We start from the raw sequence: 21,972 nt of genomic DNA, 5'->3' as shown, positions 1-21,972 counted from the left end.
TTTGTATATTAGTGCATAAAAATGGTGATAATAAAGTATTATATCTTGTTTTAGAAACTATTTGGTAGAAAAAAAAATTACCACACACTAAAAACACAACTAGGAGAGAGCAAAACAATTTCTTCATTTAGCTTTGTAGAGTTACATTCAGCTGATAGAGATTTGGGAATAATTTTCTGAAAGTGAGTGACTTTCAGCATCTTTCTTCTGCTAATACTTAAATGGGCTTAGCTAACCCTAAGAGACAGGGAAGAAGAAAAAATGGGAGATTAGGATAATTTATTTTTGAATATTTCAAAGGTGAATATTACAATAATTGAAGATAATTATGCATAAAAAGTAATAGAATAATTTCAGAAAAATTGGTCTTGTTTTAATGAATCATAATTTATATGTAAAAAGATACTTTCTGCACACTTCTGCTACCTTTTCTTTTTCCTTTCTTATCTATTCCATTTTCTATGGCTAAATTCATCCCATTTTCCTAGGTCCAGCTCAAAGCCAACTCTTCCAAAAAGTTTTTCCTTAATCCTTTATTTGGGAATAACCTGGTTTTGCTCTGAATTTCAATAGCACCATATCTTTATTTCTCTATGGCTCTTTCTCTCTCTGTCCTACATGGGATCAATTGTGTACACATTACATATCACTCTTACTGCCTTCCTAGGATCCTTGTCTGATACCCTCACAGTATCCAGTGTTGAGCCTTTTATAGGGTGTGTACTGAATAATGATTATTGAATACGTGAATGTCAGACTTAATGTATACCTATACTATGAAGCTGTAAAATAAGAGCCTCTTCCCTCAAGAAGAATACAATATGCAAAATTCTATGTATTATATTCATTGACAAAATATTTATGTGTTTCTCAGATATCTTAGTCCTAAACCAGAATAGATAAAGAAATCAGGTCATGAAATTAATTAAAATGAATCTAATATTCTCAAAAAGTGATACTAATGTTCTCTTTTGCAATAATTATAAAATATCTATTTTGGTCAAAACATGGCCTTAATACTCATAGAGTTTCTGGCACACTAGAGGTTCTCAGTAAAGATTTGTTGAATGAATGAACAAAAGATAAATGAACGCATTAACAAATGAATGAAATTAACAACAGTATTTCAGAAAACTATGAGGAAGGATTTTTAAATCCTTCCAATTTGTAATAGAAATAGATAAACGCTGATAAAATTCATGACATATGTACTAAATTCCTATATCTCGATTATTTCTCTTGATCCAACTATGCCAGGAGAAGGTAATATTAACAATTTACTTAAATAAGCACTTATTAAATGATTATATGTGTCAGAAAGCATACTCACCATATGGTGACAATACTTATCTAAAAAAATTTTTAAATATATTTTAGTATTTGCCCCTAACAATTTGTTTGAGGAATCATTTGCAAGCTGCATATATATTTAAATAAATACAAGTGAAACAACTATAGTGTGACCAAGTATTAGAAGTTAGAAGTGAGAGAAAGTTCATTTTTTACAAGAATCAGTCTAGAACTGTTTTTTGTTTTTTTTTTTTTTAAATCAAGTGATGCCTCTTTAATAGGGTTTTTTAAAGTATGATTTGGATTTATGGAGGAAAATGGAGAAAGTTTCTAAAGTGGAATAAAGAGAAATGTATGAGCATAAAACATCTCCATCATTTACAAACAATATGAATATTATTTTGGCACTGTCATGGTCAAAATCAGAAGAAATTCCAATTTAGAAGCTGAAGGTAAAGTAGTAAATTATGTGTGACTTAGCAGAACTAATAGAAAAAAATAAAAACCTTCAGAGAAAATGGTCTTTAAATGATAGTTAGTCAGCATAGGTGAGGACAGAATTTGTGGAAATTATAAAGTAGAATCTGGCAGACACCTAAATGGAATAATTATATAATCTTCAATAAAGAGTCTAAGGGAGGTTCACAAGGTAACAACCCTAAAAAGGTTCACCTGGAGTTCAGAAGCTCTAACAACTTTAATTAATCCCCAGTTGTCTTGTAAGGTGTCATTAGTTCTGGAAATTTTCAGATGGATCCGAAGAGGGACTTCTCTAAAGATTCCTTAGGAGGCAGCTCAATGTAATGACATTATTAAGGACTGGTAAAGATGATGATGATATGAGGGGTCTCAGACCATCTTTTTTCTCTTGCGCTGTGTCAATGAGGATAAAAAGTGAAAAAAAAAAATGGATTGATGAGCTTATTATGCAACCTTCAAATTGCAGGACTAGCATTGCAATTTCCAGGGGAATTCAATTATTTGAAGTCTTTGGCTTAAGACAAGTTCCAGCTGGTGATTAACAACTTTAATTGGACTCAATATTAAATTCTGTCCATGTTCTGATACCCAATTTTTTATGTACTCCTCAAAGTCATTAACATTTTCAGAGATCAATCTTCTGAAAGTATGTAAATTCACATATGTTTTACATACGTATTTGTTGGTTTTTTTATTACTGACGGTTAATTTTGATAGCTAAACTACTTGTCTAAGTAGTCAGTTCGTATTTTAAAATATGCAATAAAATAGCTTTTGTAATACTTCAATAAGAAAACATATTTTACATATTTACATATGTCACATCATTTTACCAATAAGTTGGTTTTTCCCAGTGCCCAAATTTTCAGGAAGAATCTATACCAAACCAAAGCCATAGATGTTAAAAAAAAAAAAAAAAGTTACTAACATTTACCTAGACTGAAACAGTGATACTGCAAATGAAAATCAAGAGGGATTTTGATCATTGATTCTAATGACAATTTAATTTGGATGTGAAATGTTAAGAAACTATAATTTTTAGGTGTAAAATTTTAACTGAAAATTGGTATAATAGGCAAAATATCATAATGGAAGACTTTGCTTTTTTTAATCATGAATCAGATGAGGAATTCACTAGGAAAAGAATCTTCTGTAAATTACAAAGGAATGAGCTAGGAGAGCGAATGTACTTCTCTTTCTGATATGTAAGTTCCCAACGTTTTTCTAGAATGAAGATCACATTTTGAATATCTTTACCAGTCAAGGTCTACACAGTGGGAAAAAAAAAAAGACACTCTTAAATTAGGATAATTTGAGGAGAATTTAATACAGGAACTATCTTCAGTGGCAGAATACAAGGGAAACCACAAGGAACAGTGTAATACTCTAGCACTAGGATCCCCAGGGCAAGGTGTTTGTTACCAAAATTAGGATTGAAAGGAGCTGAGATCTTTGATTCAGAATGGGAGCCATGGTCATTCCACAAAGAGAAAGTTCAGGGAGTTAATACCCTGACCTCATTCTCCTCCCTCTTTCAGTTTCCCATCTTTGCTTCCATTGGCTGAACCCATTAAGAGGCAGAAGACAAGAAACATACTAGGTGGTGTTGCTGTTAGTCATCCCCAGAACAGGCTGGAGGGAAGAGTGGAAGTGGGAAGGCAAATGGAAGAGAGGCAGCACAGCATCCAAAAATTGTATCAGACTCCCAACAACTAGTAATTGTATATATTAGTGTCAGATGCTTATAGATATAAATAATGAATTTATTGAATTGTCATGGAAACAGTAATGCCTTTAAATGAATTTGTATTTTATTAATGAGAAAGCATCTAGGAACTAAAGAAGAAAAGTCAGAATACACAGTGAGCACACAAATACACATTTGGTGAACAAATTGCGTTCTTGGACTCCCTTGCACAACTTTTTAGCTCCTCAAGGGTCAGAGCCCACACAATGGGAACGACTGGTCTATTGTTCAGAGGCTTGAAACTTGAAACTAATGATTCATGCTAACTAACATTAGTTTTATGCTGGCTGCTGTGCTAATTGTTGAGGCCACTTTGTCTCATTCAATCCTTGCAGTAACATTTGAGGCAGAAAAAACTGAAACTTAAAAATGTCAGGTGATTTTCCCAAGTTTATTCAAGTAGTAAATATTGACTTCCAAATCATCTCTGCTAACTCCACAGGCCTTAGACATAGAGACTAATAAACAGTGTCTGAAAATCTAAATCGATTCATTGAGTCAACAGATTTCTGCTATTATTTGAACAAGCCACAGAGAATATGCACTTAATATAATAAAAATCTAGTAATTTATTTGCATGCTTTTGAAAAGTTTGGACCAAAGGAAAAAATGCAATTTATTTATTTACTATTGTTTTTAAGCTATAAATGTAGTGCAAGTCCTTATATTTGATACTAAGAATCTACAGAAACCCTTCTAATGTAAACTTAAGTATAAGTCACTGCAGTTATCCAGTAATTTAATAAAAGTTATCATATTAAGTATGTAACAGTTTGTTCTATTCATTTAAGTGGTACTATTCAGTATAAAATGACTCACCCTCATTTTGTAATTCAATTCTCTAAATGTTTCAAACTATAGCCAATGATGAGATTGAATTTACAGAAGTTATTGGATTTGAGATATTTTTCCACAGTTATTCTACAAGTTAGTTGTATTTTTCATACCATCTAGAGATCTCTGCATACATGAACAATGGATTGGGTATTGCCTGGATTTACTGCCTCTAGATCACCTAGAGACCTCTGCATATATGAACAATGGATTGGGTATTGCCAAGATTCCAGCTCTTGATACACAGTTTTTTTAGTCCTCATCTGGAATACTTATTTTAGGCATCTAGAATACTTGCTGTTGGTTTTAGGAAAGGAACAATGTGTTTTCTCAAATTATTCATTACATATTTATTGTATTTTTTAATTTTTTTATCATCGAGGGTTAATTTTGATAACCAAACTACTTACCTAAGTAGTCAATTTGTATTTAAAAATAGCAATAAAATATCTTTTATAAGTCTCCAATAAGAAAAGCTAGGAAAAACATTTTCCCTAGTCACTTGAATGACGAGTCTCCCAAGAAAACGTAAGGAAGTGTCCCAGTTAGTAACTGAAACCTGTTTAATCATTTACTGAGATCAGGATATGTCAGTAGTCAGTCATTTCTTCTCAGCAGATTACTTTAGAACTAGAGATACCCCTCAAAAGGAACAGGAAAGTACTGAGCAAACCATATGCAATCAGAGCTTCAGAAATGGGAACTGTTAGATCATCTTAGATTCTTGAAGAACATGATGTGTTGCAAAAAGCCTAGTATTAAAGCCAGTCAAAGAGCCCAAGGTGAAATTCTGGCTTCAATGGTCGCTAAAGATACTTAGCTCCACTAAAAACAAACAAACAAACAAACAAACAAACATATGTAACAAATAGTTATCAACATATTTAGGGATCATAAATGTTCACAAGCATATATAACTGTCAAGGTATAAAGACAAGGAGTACTGGAGACTGTGGCAAACTGGAAACTGTGTGCTCTGTTGAAAGCAACTATCTTCTGTTCAAGTTTAGGATACTATGGCCATATAGTTCATGTAGACTAAAGGGCCCAGGGGAGCTTAGATCTTCCCCCCAACCCCCAAAGAAAACCTGTTTTCCAGTTACTATTGCTGCAAAAAAAACCATCTCCAAACCAAGTGGTATAAAATAACCCTCTTTGGGGCACCTGGCTGGCTCAGTCAGTTAAGCATCTGCCTTCAGCTCAGGGCATGATCTCAGGATCCTGCGATCAAGCCCCTCACTGGGTTTCCTGCTCAGCAGGAAGCCTGCTTCTCCTTCTCCCACTCCCCCTGCTTGTGTTCCCTCTCTCACTGTCTCTCTCTCTCTGTCAAATAAATAAAAACATTATTTTAATTTTTTAAAAATTACCATCTTTATAATGCTCTTTCATACTTGAGGATTTTGTATATCAGGAATTCTAACAAAGGACAGCAGGGGTGTTTGTTTCTTCTTCCCTTTGTCTGCAGCCTCGGCAAGAAGACTCAAATGGTAGGGATGACTCAGTGGCTGGAGTGTGGAATCATCTGGAGATTGTTCTCTCATTTATCTGGCAGATGATGCTAGATGTCAGCTGATAACCTAAACTGGGGCTACTGCTTAGGATGCTCATGTAGTACTCGATGTTGCTTAGGCTTCCTCACAGCATGGCAGCCGAGAGTGCCACATATGAGTATCCCAAAGAACAAAAGAGAAACTGTATTGCCTTCCACAACTTGGGCTCAGTCTGTTAGTTACAAGCAAGTTACAAGTCCAGCCAGATTCAAGAGAAAGGGTATTAGACCTCACCCCTCTCTGGGGAACTGGCATGGTTCAAGCATGGAAAATTGTATTGTGGCTGTTTTGGGAAACTATAACTAGCCACATCAGTTTTTCAGTGCATATTAGCAACTAATTTTTGAAAGTTAAACCCTCTATAGGTTAAACCAAATATATCTGTAGGTAGCCACAGTCACTGTTTTCTAAATTCTGTTCTATACATAAGCAAGAAGTCAGTATCCAGAAAATGTGTCCAAGGACATGGAATTAAGGAGTCCTTCCAAATGGCTATTTGAGGGCACTCAAATAGTGGTCTGTTAAGGACGTCCTGAAATCCACGAGTGGGCTGTTTGGAGACAATTAGAGAAGAAGACAGATATGCAAATAAACGTGTAACATGCAATGAGCACTGTGCTAGAAGGATGTGCCAGAGGTTATGAGAGAACATAGGCGGCCATCGAGTAGAGGGTGATGAGAAAGTACCAGAAGCTTTCTGAAACAGAGCTGATGCCCAGCTGTGATTTAACTGGGTAAAAAAAAAGAAAAAAAACTTAACCAGGCAAAGATAATGTACAAAGACAAAGAAATGAGAATATGATTCATTACTAAATAACTACATGTCCTTCAGGTGAATCAAATTATAAGATAACTTAGGAGTAGTAGGGCAGTTATTACCTGAAATGATAGGAAAGGAACAGGAAGGCCTGGATTATAGCATTCCAGTGTAAGAAAAGAATGATTTTGGGGTAGAGTTTGAGGTTATCATCATATCTAGAAGCTGGTAAAGCTGAATTTGTCTTTGGTGAAAATTATGAATTATCATCATCTTTTTTTTTTTTTTTTTTTTTTGCATCAGCCTCACTTGCTCATTTGAGCTCAGCAAGTTCTCTATTAGTTGTTATTCCATCCTTTCTCTGAATGATCTGTCTGCACTTCCATTGCTTTCTTTGGTTTCTAAATCAATTTGCACTTAAAACAAAAACGAAACCAAAACAAAACAAAACCTCTAGGTCTTACTTTTTTGTAGTTAAACACTAGTAATGAGAGAAGGGAGGTATTTTTCTTGAAACACCTGTGGTTGAGATGGAAAATACGGACTTTGTGATCATTAAATTATAGAGTGGGAAAAAAACAAAAACAAAAACAAAAACAAAACATGACACTTTAACTCCTGGGGGTACCTCAGAAAAGGGAACAGAATTTATTTCAGATGCATATGGAATAAAGCCCAAATAAGATATAGATATTAGTAAGTCTCCAGAACTAGATTTCTTTTAATAATAATCTCAACATCCTATTTTACTGTTTCATTAAGGTTATTATGTATTAAGGACCTTCTATTTTCTAGGTGGTAGAAGGAGAATAATGAACTCTATGATATATTTAAGCACAGGATCACAATTCTATAGTTATAAAACTGTGGACCAGATATTTCATATTCAGAATAGTTTATATTTTATAAGGGCAGTACAATGCATGTATTATTATTGCATCTGTGCCACAAATATATATTAATATTATTGCATTGAAATAAATGAGTAACTATAGTAGGCAGGACATAAATAGCTATACATAATTTATCACTTTAGGTAAGAATTTTGTTGCCTGATAATTTCAGACACCCAATTTAAGAAGAAAAAATTTGATTTCAGCGTTTTTGAATTTAGAATTCAAGTATAAATAATTGTAGATTTGTATTATATAATATTCAGTAAGACTGAATTATAGAAGATGTGTGAAAGAAGCAAAGAGAGGAGTCGGAAGGACTAGTCAGCAAACACTTGACCATTTCTTGACCAAAGAAGTAAGTTGCTAATAAAAATAATACCATAACACAGAGCAGCTTGTGTATTAGGCACTTTATAACATGATCATATGAGGTAGACAGTTTTATCCGTATTACAAATAAAGAAACTAGGTTTAGAATGTTTACTTTGCCCAGGACTAGACAAGGTTTGAACTGCTTCCTGTCCAATTCCAAAGACTGAGCACTTTGTACTAATACCATATTGCTTCCCAAACACTTCATTTTGTTTTTTAACACCTCAGCTTATTAAGAAATTCTCAAGCTGAAGTAATATCTTCTTCCCTGTAAGCTCCATTTATATACATTGATCAGTAAGCAGCTTGTGAAGCTACACATAGTAAATCTAATTTTGATATACCTATCAGCTTTTCTTTATAAAGATAATGTCCCTCTATCAATATCCACAATGTGATAGAGTGCATTTTTTTATTATTGTGTTATGTTAGTCAGCACACAGTACATCATTACTCTTTGATGTAGTGTTCCACGCTCCATTGTGTACGTGTAACACCCAGTGCTCCATGCGTTCTTGGCTACAATTCTTCATCCCCTGCCCCCATGTGTGATTGTTCAGTATCTCTCACAAAAGACGTAGATTGTTTTCCTAACTCCTCACTATTCCATATCTTGCTTTGACTAATACAATAATGTCACATCTTAAGCCTATACATTAAGAGGACTAGGCATTTCCCATTTGCTCTCTTCCTATTGCCATGAGAAGAGCTTCTCTAGGTAGCTATTGAGCCCTTAGTCGGAGTTCTGTAAACACATGGGCAGTGCAAACCTCAAGGCCAATCCCAATTCCACCCAAGCTTGGTACAGAGCCCCCAGTGAGCCTAGATTAGCAAACCTCTAGCCTAACAAAAACACGTGAATTGTCTCATATTGTATGATAATAATATTTTGCGATTGTTTGTTAAGCAACATTATTATACCAGTAACAAGCCAGTGTCCAGGATCAGGGCCCACATAAACATGGTTTTCCTCAACTGTTCTTCGTTCATCATGATTCCCATTTCACTATTTACTCTAGTTGTTCTCTCATAAAACCACTCCAGTTGTCCAAGCACCCATCTGAAGTGTGGCACAATGATCTTGAGGCGCATTATATCAGATGAAAGTTGACTGGTGCAAAGATACAGCATTATTATATCATTTGTAATAATGCTTCTTACTTTACTTCTACATCATCCTACCATGTGATTTTTTTTTTTTTAAGATTTGATTTATTTATTTGAGAGAGAGGGAGAGACAGAGATGGTGAGAGAGAACATGAATAGGGAGGAACAGGGGAAGCAGGCTCCCTGCTGAATGGGGAGCCCAGTGGTGCAGGGTTCCATCAAGGACCCTGGGATGATGACCTTAGCCCAAGGCAGAGGCTTAACCGACTGAAGCACCCAGAAGCCCATACCATGTTGTTTTATTAAGTGGCTATGTCACATTATTGGGTTTTATTGAATTTGTTTTCTACTGGAAACCTAGGTTCTCCCTAAATGAACTTCTGTCAAGCCAGTTCTAACACCATCCTGCATCGTTGCAATTGATTTTTTTAACCTAAATGCAGACATGTACATTTATCTCTGTGACATTTCACCTTGTTGTTTAGGCCTTCTTTTGTTGATTTGGAACTACTTTTTTGAATACTAATTTTTAAAATCAGAATAGTAGCTATACATCTTAGCATATCTTGTATTTCTTTATCAAGTACCTTTCAAAAAAAATTTTTTTTAGAAAACAGAGTACCAAGGACACAGCTCAGTAGCAACCTTTAAATTGACATTGACCACTAATTAAAATTCTGTGAGAATAGTTATAAACAGCCACAAATCTACTTGGCAGGACTGTCAGGCAGCTTAGAAACTATTCACAAAGAAATTATGTAGTATTTTAAAACTACTCATTCATTTACTCAACAAGCATTCATTGTCACTATTCTGCACATATGTATTCAAAGCAAATAAGGCAGAGCCTGGATATCTATTTATACACAATTACTGCAGTTTTGTGTGTGTGTTGTTGTTGTTGTTTTGTTTTTGGGTTTTTGTTTTGTTTTTTTACAAAACATGATCCTGGACTTCTGTATAAGAATCACCTGCAAATGAAATAGATCTTGGGGCCCCTGCTGAGGACAGCTGATTTAGAATCTGAAGAGTGGGGGCTCAGGAATCTGTATGTTTGGTACAGTATCCTTCTGATCTTATGCACATTAGCTACTGAGAGCCACTGTGCTAAAGGAAGAGACAGATTTTACATTCTGGAACAATCACAGCTGATCTACATGAAAATGTCCACAAGGTCTTACAGAGGGCAAGTGGGAAGAGGTAACATCTTAACTGGTTAACACTTTAATAAGAAGCCAACTGCTGAGCTAGATCCCAAAAGGACAGTGGATACCTTCTTAGGTGAAGAAGTAGAGGAAGTCCATTTAAACAGAAGGATGCCATGGTTGGAGGCATGGGACCATGAATGGAGACATGAAGTGGGAGACTCCACTTCATGGAGTCATGAATTGTATACACTCCATGTATGTTGGAGTGTGGGGTTTGGTAATTACAATGTAGATAGAAAAGGGATTTGTATGGCATACTAAAGAATTAGTATTCACAGTCAGGATTAGAGAAAAGAGAAACATGAAAATACACAATTACAATTCAGTTCATAGCATGCCACTATGGTGGTATACAAAAACACAGCCTCACCTGATTTAAGTTATATTTTGAGAGTTTTTGGAAGAATGTGGCTTTGTTTCCTCACATAAAAAAAATTATCAAAACAGAATCAGTTACTAATTCATATATTCTTTACCCAGACTTTGTTTTATTTATTTAAATTTCCAAAATCTGGTGCATGAAAGCAATCCTTTAATAAGTAAAACCTTCTTCTGGAACATTATACAACAGAGGTGAGATTCCATTTATGTTTGAGTGGGGAGAACATAAATCAGCATTAACACATAGCCATAATGCAGCTTGCACCAATGAATTCAGTCTCAAAGTCAACTAGATTAGAGTATTGAAATAATTAGAAATTATGCTGATGTTTATAGCACTGAAATCTTACTGATACTCATAAATTATGATCCAGCCAAAAAGATAATGTGTATACAGTTGGAATTATGTCATTTCAAACTAGGGTTCAGTAGCTTCTGTGTACTTATACCAAGAGCATGTAACAGTTCATTTAATAATGTCATGTATCACTGAGCCTAATTAATCAGTCAGTTGAAGGTCTTATTTATAGAAAATAATTGCTATGTTCTAGTGATAATTCCATGAAATAAAAGAGAAGATTAATGTTTTTGTTATAAAATTGCTCACCCTTCACTTATGTAATAAAGGGTCAAAGTAAGCAAAAAAATACAAGCCGAATTGGAAACAAATAATTAAAGGGTGTCTATAAAAAGAGGCCATTTTCAGACATGTATGTGCAGTGTTGAATCCAGATCAGCAAAAATATATTTAATGCATTTCTCTCTCATTTGGAACATAAGCTTGCACTCCTAAAACACCTATTTTCTATACAGTAGATGATTGCAAAGCTGATCATAATTCTATACTCGATGTCTTATATAGATCATCTACCTTGATCATTAACCTATGAGCAGAACAAATATGTCACTCCCCTCAAGAATAATCAGACTGTTTTTCATCTTGTGGACATTAAATTCCATCAGCTGAAACTTAAGAGGGCATGTATGGTTATTTCCTGTTTCAGAGTATTTCAAGAAGATGGAATCTCCTTCAGCATTGCAACCATTATGAATATGAAAAAGAGAAGCTTTATGTCTATGACTTTATTGATTGGACAATTACCCATTATTAATATTTAACAAATGCCTGCTATGTACTAGGCAATAATCATGGGGCTGTCACAGGTTTTCTCATTAATACTTGAGGTAAATATTATCATTTCCATATTAAAGGTGAAGAAATTGAAGTTCAGAGAGATTAAATGATTTGTCCAAGATGACACACTCTATAAAAATGGAAAATAGCGGTTTTCAATGTTAAGTTCAAATACTTCTCTTTCTATATTCTGTGTTATCATTTTTAGAAGAAATCCTTGTTTTCCTCCAAATGGATTAGGGAATGGACTGTGAACTTTTTCTGACTCATAATGAGCTACCTTTGAGTGAGAGACTTATATCTTTTACTTCTCAAAACAAATTGGCCAAGATAACTGCAGAAGGTTATTATGTTATCTCTCTCTCCATCCATCCATCCATCCATCCATCCATCCATCCATCCATGTTTAATGTAGTTTTTTTTTTTTGTTTGTTTGTTTGTTTGTTTTTATTTGACAGAGAGAGATCACAAGTAGGCAGAGAGGCAGGCAGAGAGAGAAAGAGGAGGAAGCAGGCTCCCTGCTGAGCAGAGAGCTCGATGCGGGACTCGATCCCAGGACCCTGAGATCATGACCTGAGCCGAAGGCAGCAGCTTAACCCACTGAGCCACCCAGGCGCCCCTGTTTAATGTAGTTTACTAGTTATTTTTGGAAGACACAAATTTATATTCTATTTATACTATAGTATATATTTACACTATATATTCTGTGTGTACGCAAAACAGCTGCCTATAACACAATGCTATTGACTGAACAGAATGAATGAATGAAGAAATGAATGAATGAATGAATTTCTAAAATATTTTAAAACTATTCATCCAATCTTGATGGAATTCCAAAGATACTTTAAAAATATATATGTATCTAAAGCATTGATCTTTTCCTTTGTTAGAACTCTGAAAACTTGATATTAGAGCAGGGAAAAGGGTATTTGCATTTTAGTTGAACAGGTACACATAAAAAGGAATGTATTTCATGTAATATTTTTGAGCACACACACACACAGAATGATCAACATATTTCAAATTTTAAAATATTTTAGGGTCATCTGGGTGGCTTAGTTGGTTAAACATCTGACTCTTGATCCCAGTCAGGTCTTGATCTCAGGATCATCAGTTCAAGCCCTGTATTGGGCTCCATGCTGAACATGGAGCTTAATTTAAAATATATATTTATGACATATATAGTTTTAAGAGAATTTTATTTCTTTAATATTTGTTTTGATTATTTCTGTATTAATAATGTATAAGTTTGTCTCATATGGTTTCTTTTTACACAAGTTTTTATTTACTAATGAAAGCAATGATAGTGATTTCCCAACTAAGCAAATGATCCTATATGTGAGCACTAATTTCTAGTATCAGAAAGATTAGCTTGTATGTTTTAATTCTCCAGTTTCCTTCAGAATAAAGTCCAATTTCTAAATGGAAAAATTCTTGAATGGAAAATGAAATGTATAAGATATGAACACATAATGGTGCTTAAGTAATGTAAGCTATACCTTTTTCATATTTAAATCTATTAATCCCAATGTTATTGCTATTTGTGATTTTAATCTCCAAGCATGAAATTAAGAATTTTAAACTATGCATAGAAGGATTCACTCATAATTAGCAGTTATAGTATATGTTTTCTTTCCTATGTTTTTCCTTATGACTTGATATATCATAATTGTTTTATATTTACCTATTCTAATAATAATTCAGAGTATTTCATTTCTAAACCCTTGAAATTAATTGGTAGCAGCCCAGTTAATATTATGAGTCTTCATTTCTAACTACTGTAGTATTAATCACGACAGTGGATTCAGAGACCACCAGTCATTTGTGCAATTTAGTAATAAAATTCAAGTACATTTGGTTGCTTTTCAAAATGTACCAGTATGCTGTGATCATAATCTACTTGCTAGGTTTACAAGTTGCTTTGTAAGTAGCACTTTCATGGAACTTTATGAAATTTAACAGAAGGCTTTGATCACCATGTAAGTGGATATAAAAATAAGGAACTACCAATTTGTAATTTGAGGATGGAAGCTGGGCTGAAAACTTACCTTTACTTGACAAATATTTCTGGAACTACAGCATAAACGCACACCATAACTTATTTCAGCGTAAATGCTTAGGAGAGCAAATTTAAAGAGAGTTTACTTGCATGCTAAAAATAGCTGGGGGAGCATGATCTCAGGGTCATGAGATCCAGCCCCATGTCTGGCTCTATGCTGGGTATGGAGACTGCTTAAGATTCTCTCTATCCCTCTGCCCTTTGCCCCCCTGCTCACACGCTCATCCTAAAAAAATGGTAGTTATAAAATAATAATTCCTATTAATACATTAATCAAGTCCTTTATCCCCTTTTCTAAAATATTATTTTGTAGTTTTTACTTTTCTTCAATTGAGAAAATAATGAATGAAGCTTTAGTTAAGATTCATCTTCATCTAGTTGTACAGCTTCATAGACACAAACCTTCAGTCTACTCAAGCATCAAAAAGAAGTTGAGATGAAAGACCACACAGCATAAACTAAGTGCAGCCCGAACTCACGAATGCGAGCGCTTTCATCTTCGGATGACCACAACAAACCGTGGTGTATTCTTAAAGTGTTTAATTACCTCTCGTGATTTTTTTTAAAGATTCTATTTATTTATTTGACAGAGATTACACGCAGACAGAAAGGCAGGAAGGGGCATGGGGAAACACACTCCCCGCTGAGCAGAGCACAGGATGCGGGGCTCCATCCCAGGACCCTGGGATCATGACCTGAGCTGAAGGCAGAGTCTTTAACCCACTGAGCCACCCAGGTGCCCCTCTCTGGTGATTTTTATGTCTTACCAAAAGATCAGGCAAAAATTAAACAAAGTGTGGATCTTTTATTAAGTGCATCCTCTATTTTTCCCTCACTTGTACCAGTCTGGTTTGGTTACTTGAACAACCCTTATACAGCAGTGTTCTCATTTATATTATGGCCAGTGTCTGTCTTTGTAACAACTGAAGGTCCAAGTATTTCCTTGACAAGCTTGGTTAGTCTCAGTGAGTCCCAGCTAGGCAGCTCCACCATCCGTGTGGCTTCTCCTGCCACAGGGCCATGAACACCAACTGCTAGATTGTGAAGCCCTAGAGAAACTAAGGGTTGTTACGTCACAGGTGCTGGGGAAACAGCTAGATTATGGTGACGATATTATTTGGTTTCCTGGACTCCACTTTTCATCCTAACTTTTTCTATTGTGTTCACTGCTGTTTCATTAGTTGTCTGAGGGAATTGCTATTGGTCTGTTTGGGATAAAATACTCTTCTATCCATCAAAAAAGAATTGGAATTTTCCATCTCTGATTTTTTTACTATTTTTACAAATGACCATTAATAAATTAATCAGATATTTCCCTGCCTCCTTTTACTCCGCTTATGTATATGTTATTTTCCCAAATATTTATTAATGCCTATGGGTCTTGATATCAAAAAGCAAAAATTTGTGGAGAATTTTACTAACAACTAGATATTGTTTAATGAGTCATTGCAGCTAACATGATTTTATATATGTGCCAGTTCTTAGGAAAATTTCATCTGCTATAACCACCAGAGTAATTAAGTTCCAAATCACCAATAATTATCATTTTAATTAACACTTCCACAATTGTCACAATGTATTTAGATACCTTGATAGCTATATATTTTCTAAATATAAATATAAGAATCACAGTGAACCAAAAATTAAATAACCAGGTTGTGTTTATACTAAATTTATTTGTCTGCTTTTACTCACATTATTACACAACAGAAAAATGAAACTAATGTAATGAAACAGTAGCTTTCTGAAATAATGGCATGAAAAGCTTAGAGCCAACACTACAGTTTACTTTCTCTAGCCAAATCATATATGTTTTAAGTTGAAAAATAATGTAACAATATATTAAAATCACAGATGAACTGTCAGTTACACTACTTTTAAACTTTTAATCTGAATTTCATTCATATCAGAAAATAACGTGTTTCTTTTTTCACTGCTCCCATTGCTGTCAATATAAATAGACATCCCTTCTGAAGCATATACAAAGTTTTATAAAGATATTTATAGCAAAATGTTCTAAATTATTCATGTTCAAACACAATCATGTCTTCTTGAATTCTTTTGCTCAATCACTTATTCATTCAACAAATATTTACTGGATGTCTGTTCATTTTTAAGGTCTGCTTTAATTGCCAACTATATTATCGGTTATAGCTTATTAGTAAAGAGATCCACAATTCAGTGGCCCAAATAAGAGAAAAGTTTATGTCCCTCACACATAATAAAAATGGGTAAATAGGTGGGTTCTGCTCCATGACACCATTTAGGGATCCAGGCTAGTGGAATGCTATCTTATTTTAGACTGCTGTCACAGAATATCATACATGGTGTGGCTTATAAAACAAAGACTTATTTCCTGCAATCCTGGAGGCTGGAAGTCCGAGGTCAGAGTACCAGCATGGTTGGATTCTGATGAGAAGTCTCTTACAGATTGCAGACCTCCATCCTCTTGTATCTGCACATGGTAGTAAGAGAACAAGAGAGCTCTCTGGTGTCCCCTTTTTAAGGGCACTAATCTTATTCATAAGGGTTCCACACACTCATGATCTAATTACTTCCTAAAGTCCCCACCTCCTAATACAATAACATGGGGGTTAAGATTTCAACGTATAAATCTGGGGAGACAAAAAGATTTAGTTCACCACACCATCACTGGCTCTAATCATTCACACTTCCAGTCAGTTACATAAAGGTTGAAAAGAAGTAGAGGACAAAGGACTTTACTTTTATGCAAATCATTAAAAAATTTTTACATATCATTCTGTACCTGCCCACCTTCCAATATAAGGGAGACTTATAAGGGAGTCTAGGAAATGTAGTCCGGAAGTGGTCAGTCTCTCTTACGGAAGAAAAGACAAATGGATTTCGGAGGGGAACAACTAGAAGTCTTCTATGTCCAGCCCTCTAGTCTTACAAATACGAGTGAATACCCTTCTTCTCATTAAAACAAAGATGCCTACTTTCTACCCAACAGAAGAAATCCAAGTTCAATTCCAATTACTGCAACCGCTGAAAATCCAGGATCTCTGGGAAATATACAGACTTACATATTAGGTCCGGATTCTTTGAAGTCCGGCAACCTGTAAATGACAAAGAGATTAATGTTCCTGCTCTCAACTTTCTTCCCCATAATACCCAATATAAAGTGGCGGTAAAGGAACAGTCATCATAATAGAAACTTCTGTTGGGAAACACTGATGGTCCATAGACAACAAAAATGATAAAATCTTGACAAGCTAAGACACCTAAACAACAACATTGAAATAATATATTGGTTAGTGCATCCGGCAGCCTTGGTTTTCTTTTATGGAGGTTGTACCAGATTTCCTAGAAGATTCTTCTTTATCCTAATTGATAAGTGGTCTTATCCATAGCCACACCTGAATTGAGCCAAAAATAGCATGCCCTTTTTAGGGAGTTCAAATTTTATGGCATGCTTCCCGATTGTACATGTTCAGGGAAGTGAAGATTGTTTTAGGGATCATATATGAGAGTAAAATCTAATGGGATGAGATGAGGGCATTTTTGAGCAGCATTCATTATCTCCTCCTATTGGAATACAGGAACAGCTGATTTCTCTAATCCTGTTAAGCCCCAAATTTCTGAACATTCTCTCATTTTAAATTACAGAACTGACACATAAATCAGGCAGAGATCATTTCTCTTAGCAAAAGTTCTATTCACTTTTGTTTCTCCTGGAAAAATGGCCCATTCTTCTTTAAGTTCATGACTTTTGTAAACCTTTCTAAAGGCAGCAGGATTCTGAACAACTGAGCTTTGTTCAGCTTTTTTCCTGTAGTGTCAAAATATACGCAGACCTGCAGTCTACTGCTCCAAGTTTTCACAGGCAATGGCGTAACAAAGCTTATTTGCTCTCTACCTGGATGTATTTTTTTCCTTGCACTCTCCACCCTACCTATAAGATTATGCCCAATATTGGGGGATTTTAATGGCATTTCCACACTTCTATGTACTCCTTTCTTTGTTAGACTCAACTGTTGTAACAGAAAGAGTTAAGTTCAATGGCTCAAACAAGATAAAAAAAAAAAAAAATTCTCCCAACAATCCCTGAGATCGGCAGTGGTTTACAGTAAATCTACCCCAACAGGAACATTTAGAGACAAAAGCTCCTCCCATGTCACAGTCCACCACTTCCTAAGGCAGTCTTTCTTTGCGTGGTAGCTGCTAGATCATCACTTGGACTGCATGCTACCACCTGAGCAGGTGAGAGTGCACAGGTCCAAGATGAAGAGGTTGTCATAAAACTGGAAGTAACCCTCACTTCTGTGCACCTCCCATGTTTCCTGGCTTAGTCACAGGGCACATCTAGTTGTAAGCATAGCTGAGGAATGTATTCATTCACCGTTCAGCTTTTTGTCCACGCAACGTGTTTTCCTATGGAAGAAGTGAGAAGTCATATTTAGATGAGCAAAGGTATGGACTCTGGCAGAGTCCGCTATGATTATCATCTATTATTTTGCATCACCCATTATTTTACAAATGTCTTATATGTCCTACTTTCTCCTTTTCAGAGCAGCTGAAAGTTAAAACTCCTTCTTGGTGTGTATGTACCATTGATGACCCATAATAATTAGAGTTCTTTTCTCATGGTCTCTCTCACTATTTTCTTCTTCCTGTTGCTTATCTTCATCAATTAAAATTAAAATTGAAATACAGTGAGACACATAGTTGCACCACTAGATAGTGGAGCTAGTGGTCTTTATACAGCATGCTGGGAAACATAAGCACGCATTTTCAGGGAAAAATTATTGATTGGGATGAAGGGAGAGAGAAGCTGCTGTCGATGTCTTCATTTTCTCTTCATCCCTCTAAATGGGAACGAGGCTTCTTAAATCACATTCTCATGACTGCCATTTCTTGATCACCTGGGAATCAATGTAACAACTCTCAGGAATTTGCTACATATTAATGAGGGTTCTCAATTAGGTTATATCACTTCTATTAAGCGAAGGATGCGTAAGAAGGGATAAACATCCAGCCGATAGTCAATGGCCTTAGACTTATACAGTCCCAGAGATGGGAAGAAAAACATATTGCCATGCTTTTTTCCTAGACAGTTTGTGTATAAACATTCTGGGCAATGAGGTTTAGGTTCAGTAGCCTTCTTCTTTTATTTTTTCTCACTATTTTACACTAAAAATTGAATTAATGCATTATGAGTTGCCTCCCAGAAAGACAAAGAGAGCCAAACTTCTCTTTATTTCTCTTTTTCACCTCTAATACATAGACCTGTATTATCTGTTTTGCTTCTTTTTCCTTACTGTCAGTGAAATCTGAAGTGTTTAATATAATGAGACCTATGGGATTTCCCTGAGGGATAATGACAAGCACAGAATTTTAGGCTTTTGTGTCTTTCTTTCAACCTAACCCTTTGGTATCTGTGGCTTACCCTCAGTCCTTATACAATTTAGTATTTGATATTAAGCCATTTTTCTCACCACACTTTATATAATTAAGAGAAATTAGTAATCTTGACATAACTTACAAATTTATTATGTATGTAATATAAATCAGAAATTAAGATTCAAGCTGTAGATGTAAAATGAAGGAGCTTATTTGCAGGAAAAATACAGGGTCTCATAAATTATCAATGTGAGTATATTAATATAAGTAGCTACTGTTTATTCTGAGGACATCTCAGAAGCAAGTGGAATGGTCCCAGGATCAGGAAGTGGTCAACGGAGTTAAACAGTGCTAATGTAAACCAAAGACCACCTCTCCACGACTAGATTTGAAATGTCAAGGTACTGACAAGAGCTACGTTATTGGAGACAACAGATTGGTTGGACTGTCTTCAAAAACATATGTATAAAAGGAGAGGCAGCGAAAAGAATGAGCACTTGTCTCTTTTCAAGAAATTTTACCAGAAAGGGGCAGAGAAAGGGGTAGTCATATCCCTGTGTGGGGAAGTGAGGGTTGAGAGAGGACTTTTGGGGGATGAAATGCATGAATGCTAATGAGAATGGTGCCTTAAAGGGGAAAACGGTGCAGGACAGAGTGATGAGATCCGTAGTGAGAGAAGACTTGAAGCAACTTGAGTAAGAAATGGAGGAAGGACACCTAATTGTCAGTTATTGAAACAGGGAAGCATCTAGTAAAATATTAAAGATAAATCACTTATCTATTTGAGAAGGGCATGGACAGGCTGTGGAAGGGCTAGAGGGGCGTATAAATATAATTTCAGTGTTAGGAAGTGAAGATGAAGGGGATGCATATTTCTTAGGGTAACAGGGTTAAGAGCCATACACAATTGGGCAAATTGTCATCTTCTATAGCACTTTTTCTTGGAAATAGATCTTTATAACTTCCCTCTTGACAAATTTTAAAGTATTATACTTGTGTTTTAAGCAAAATTTGATTTATAAAATTGGAGGTTAGAGATAAAGAAGTTCTGAGGTGCCATGAGAAAATCATAGCACTCTTTGACAATAACCTGTATTTTTCTTCCTGAATTTTTTTTTTTTTTTTTTTTTTTTTTTTTTTTTTTTTTTTAGGATTGTGTTTGATGCCTAGAAGGTTCTCAGGATATTACTTTAGCACACATTTTGCTTTCAAATTCCATATGAGTTTCTGGGTTGATTCCTCCTGATTACAGTAGCATTGATTGCTGTCTAAATCTGTTGCAGTGTCCCTGAATACTATGACTACGGTCATGGAGTAAGTGAGGATGCCTATGACAGCTACGGTAAGACCTTTTCTTTACTAAATCTGTGAAATCAGAACATCCATCAGTCACTGACAACTCAGAAATTACTTCTTTCTACCCCCAGTTTTTACAGAAGTCCAGGCTAAACTGATTTATGTAATTCCAGGGTGAGGTCTGACATACAAGAGCCAGTACCAGAAACCTGGACAGATCAATTTTGATCGAAATTTCAAAAGCAATTAATCAAAATCATAGATCATTTTCAACAGCAACAGTGAACATTTTGAACAGTGTCTTATATGTTCCACTGTGTCCACTGTCTGACTCATTGATTTGCCAACAATGCTGTGTCTTTCCTGCCGTCACAAAGATCATTGAGGAGTAATATAGTCAAAATTTTCAAAACATTTAAGGGCTGAAACTGCGGCTTTCAGGTTATTTTCTTGTAGCTCTTAGAAGTGCCATATAACACTTGGCATAAGTATTAATAGTCAAAAACCATAAGAGACTCTTAACGTCACAAAACAAACTGAGGGTGGCTGGGGGGAGGGAGGTAGGGAAAGGGTGGTGGGGTTATGGACATTGGAGAGGGTATGTGCTATGGTGAGTGCTGTGAAGTGTGTAAACCTGGCGATTCACAGACCTGTACCCCTGGGGCTAATAATACATTATATGTTTATAAAAATAAAAAAAATTTAAAAAAAGAATAGTCAAGTAGCATGTCAGTCTATAAAATTAATTTCAAAAATACACTCTAATTAAAATACTACTTAATATTAATTTTAATTCGATTCAATAAGATGTATTGAGTATCCATGACATAACCCTATAGCATATCACTTTTGAAAGGTAGTCTCTTGCTCCTTAAAATACATATGCAATGTCACTGCTTGTCCATCTTGAAAAAGGACACTGATTTAAATGTTTTGGGCCCCAATTTTTATTGAAGTAATACCAAAGCCACTCCGTTCCTCTTTATGGGGAGCAGTAGAAGACATCACGAATGCTGTCTCTGGGTCCGCGGCTCCACGGTATGCAGGTGCGGCGCTATGCAGGTGCGGCGCTATGCAGGTGCGGCGCCTCCTGAGGGTGAAGGAAAGGTCCAGACCTCGGGAGGAAAGGAGGAAGTGTGCCCTCCTTGAAACTAGTTACCTAACTGACTCGCTTCTCCGGGTGGAGTATCACGAGGCCAAGCTCAGAAACAGGAGTAGACAAAATAGACAAATAACCCGTTCCCACGGTGACTGCCATCCATAAGCTGCTTACTTACATATATCTTCTCATTTATCTTTTATGATAAATTGAACTATTAACTGTTTTAACTCCATTTTGTAATGAGGAAACTAAACAACAGCGGTTAAGTCAATATGAGGGTACAGCTGTGGGACGCAGCTTCTGTTTTTAGAGTCTCATCGGTGTTTGGAATGCGATTAGTTGCTGCTACCACACACAAAGCACCTACCTATTAGGGCTCCATACTAAGCAATTT

The 21,972-nt window shown here is 35.5% G+C and overlaps 1 protein-coding gene across 11 annotated transcripts in view; it reads left to right on the top strand.

Moving 5' to 3' along the window:
• Positions 1 to 21,972, top strand: part of KHDRBS2 (KH RNA binding domain containing, signal transduction associated 2) — a 601,759-nt gene that overhangs the window by 534,340 nt on the left and 45,447 nt on the right. For 9 of the 11 annotated variants that reach the window (XM_032340350.1, XM_032340348.1, XM_032340347.1 and 6 more), the window contains exon 8: positions 20,464 to 20,522. The exons of the other annotated variants lie outside the window; for them this stretch is intronic. In XM_032340350.1, the coding sequence (XP_032196241.1) occupies positions 20,464 to 20,522 (59 nt within the window). The remainder of the gene's footprint in view (positions 1 to 20,463; positions 20,523 to 21,972) is intronic. 11 annotated transcript variants of the gene reach the window in all.

This window comes from Mustela erminea, chromosome 4 (assembly GCF_009829155.1).
Source record: "Mustela erminea isolate mMusErm1 chromosome 4, mMusErm1.Pri, whole genome shotgun sequence".
Classification (NCBI taxonomy): domain Eukaryota; kingdom Metazoa; phylum Chordata; class Mammalia; order Carnivora; family Mustelidae; genus Mustela; species Mustela erminea.
The sequence above is the reverse complement of the archived record's forward strand: the minus strand, read 5'-3'. Positions and strand labels throughout refer to the sequence as shown.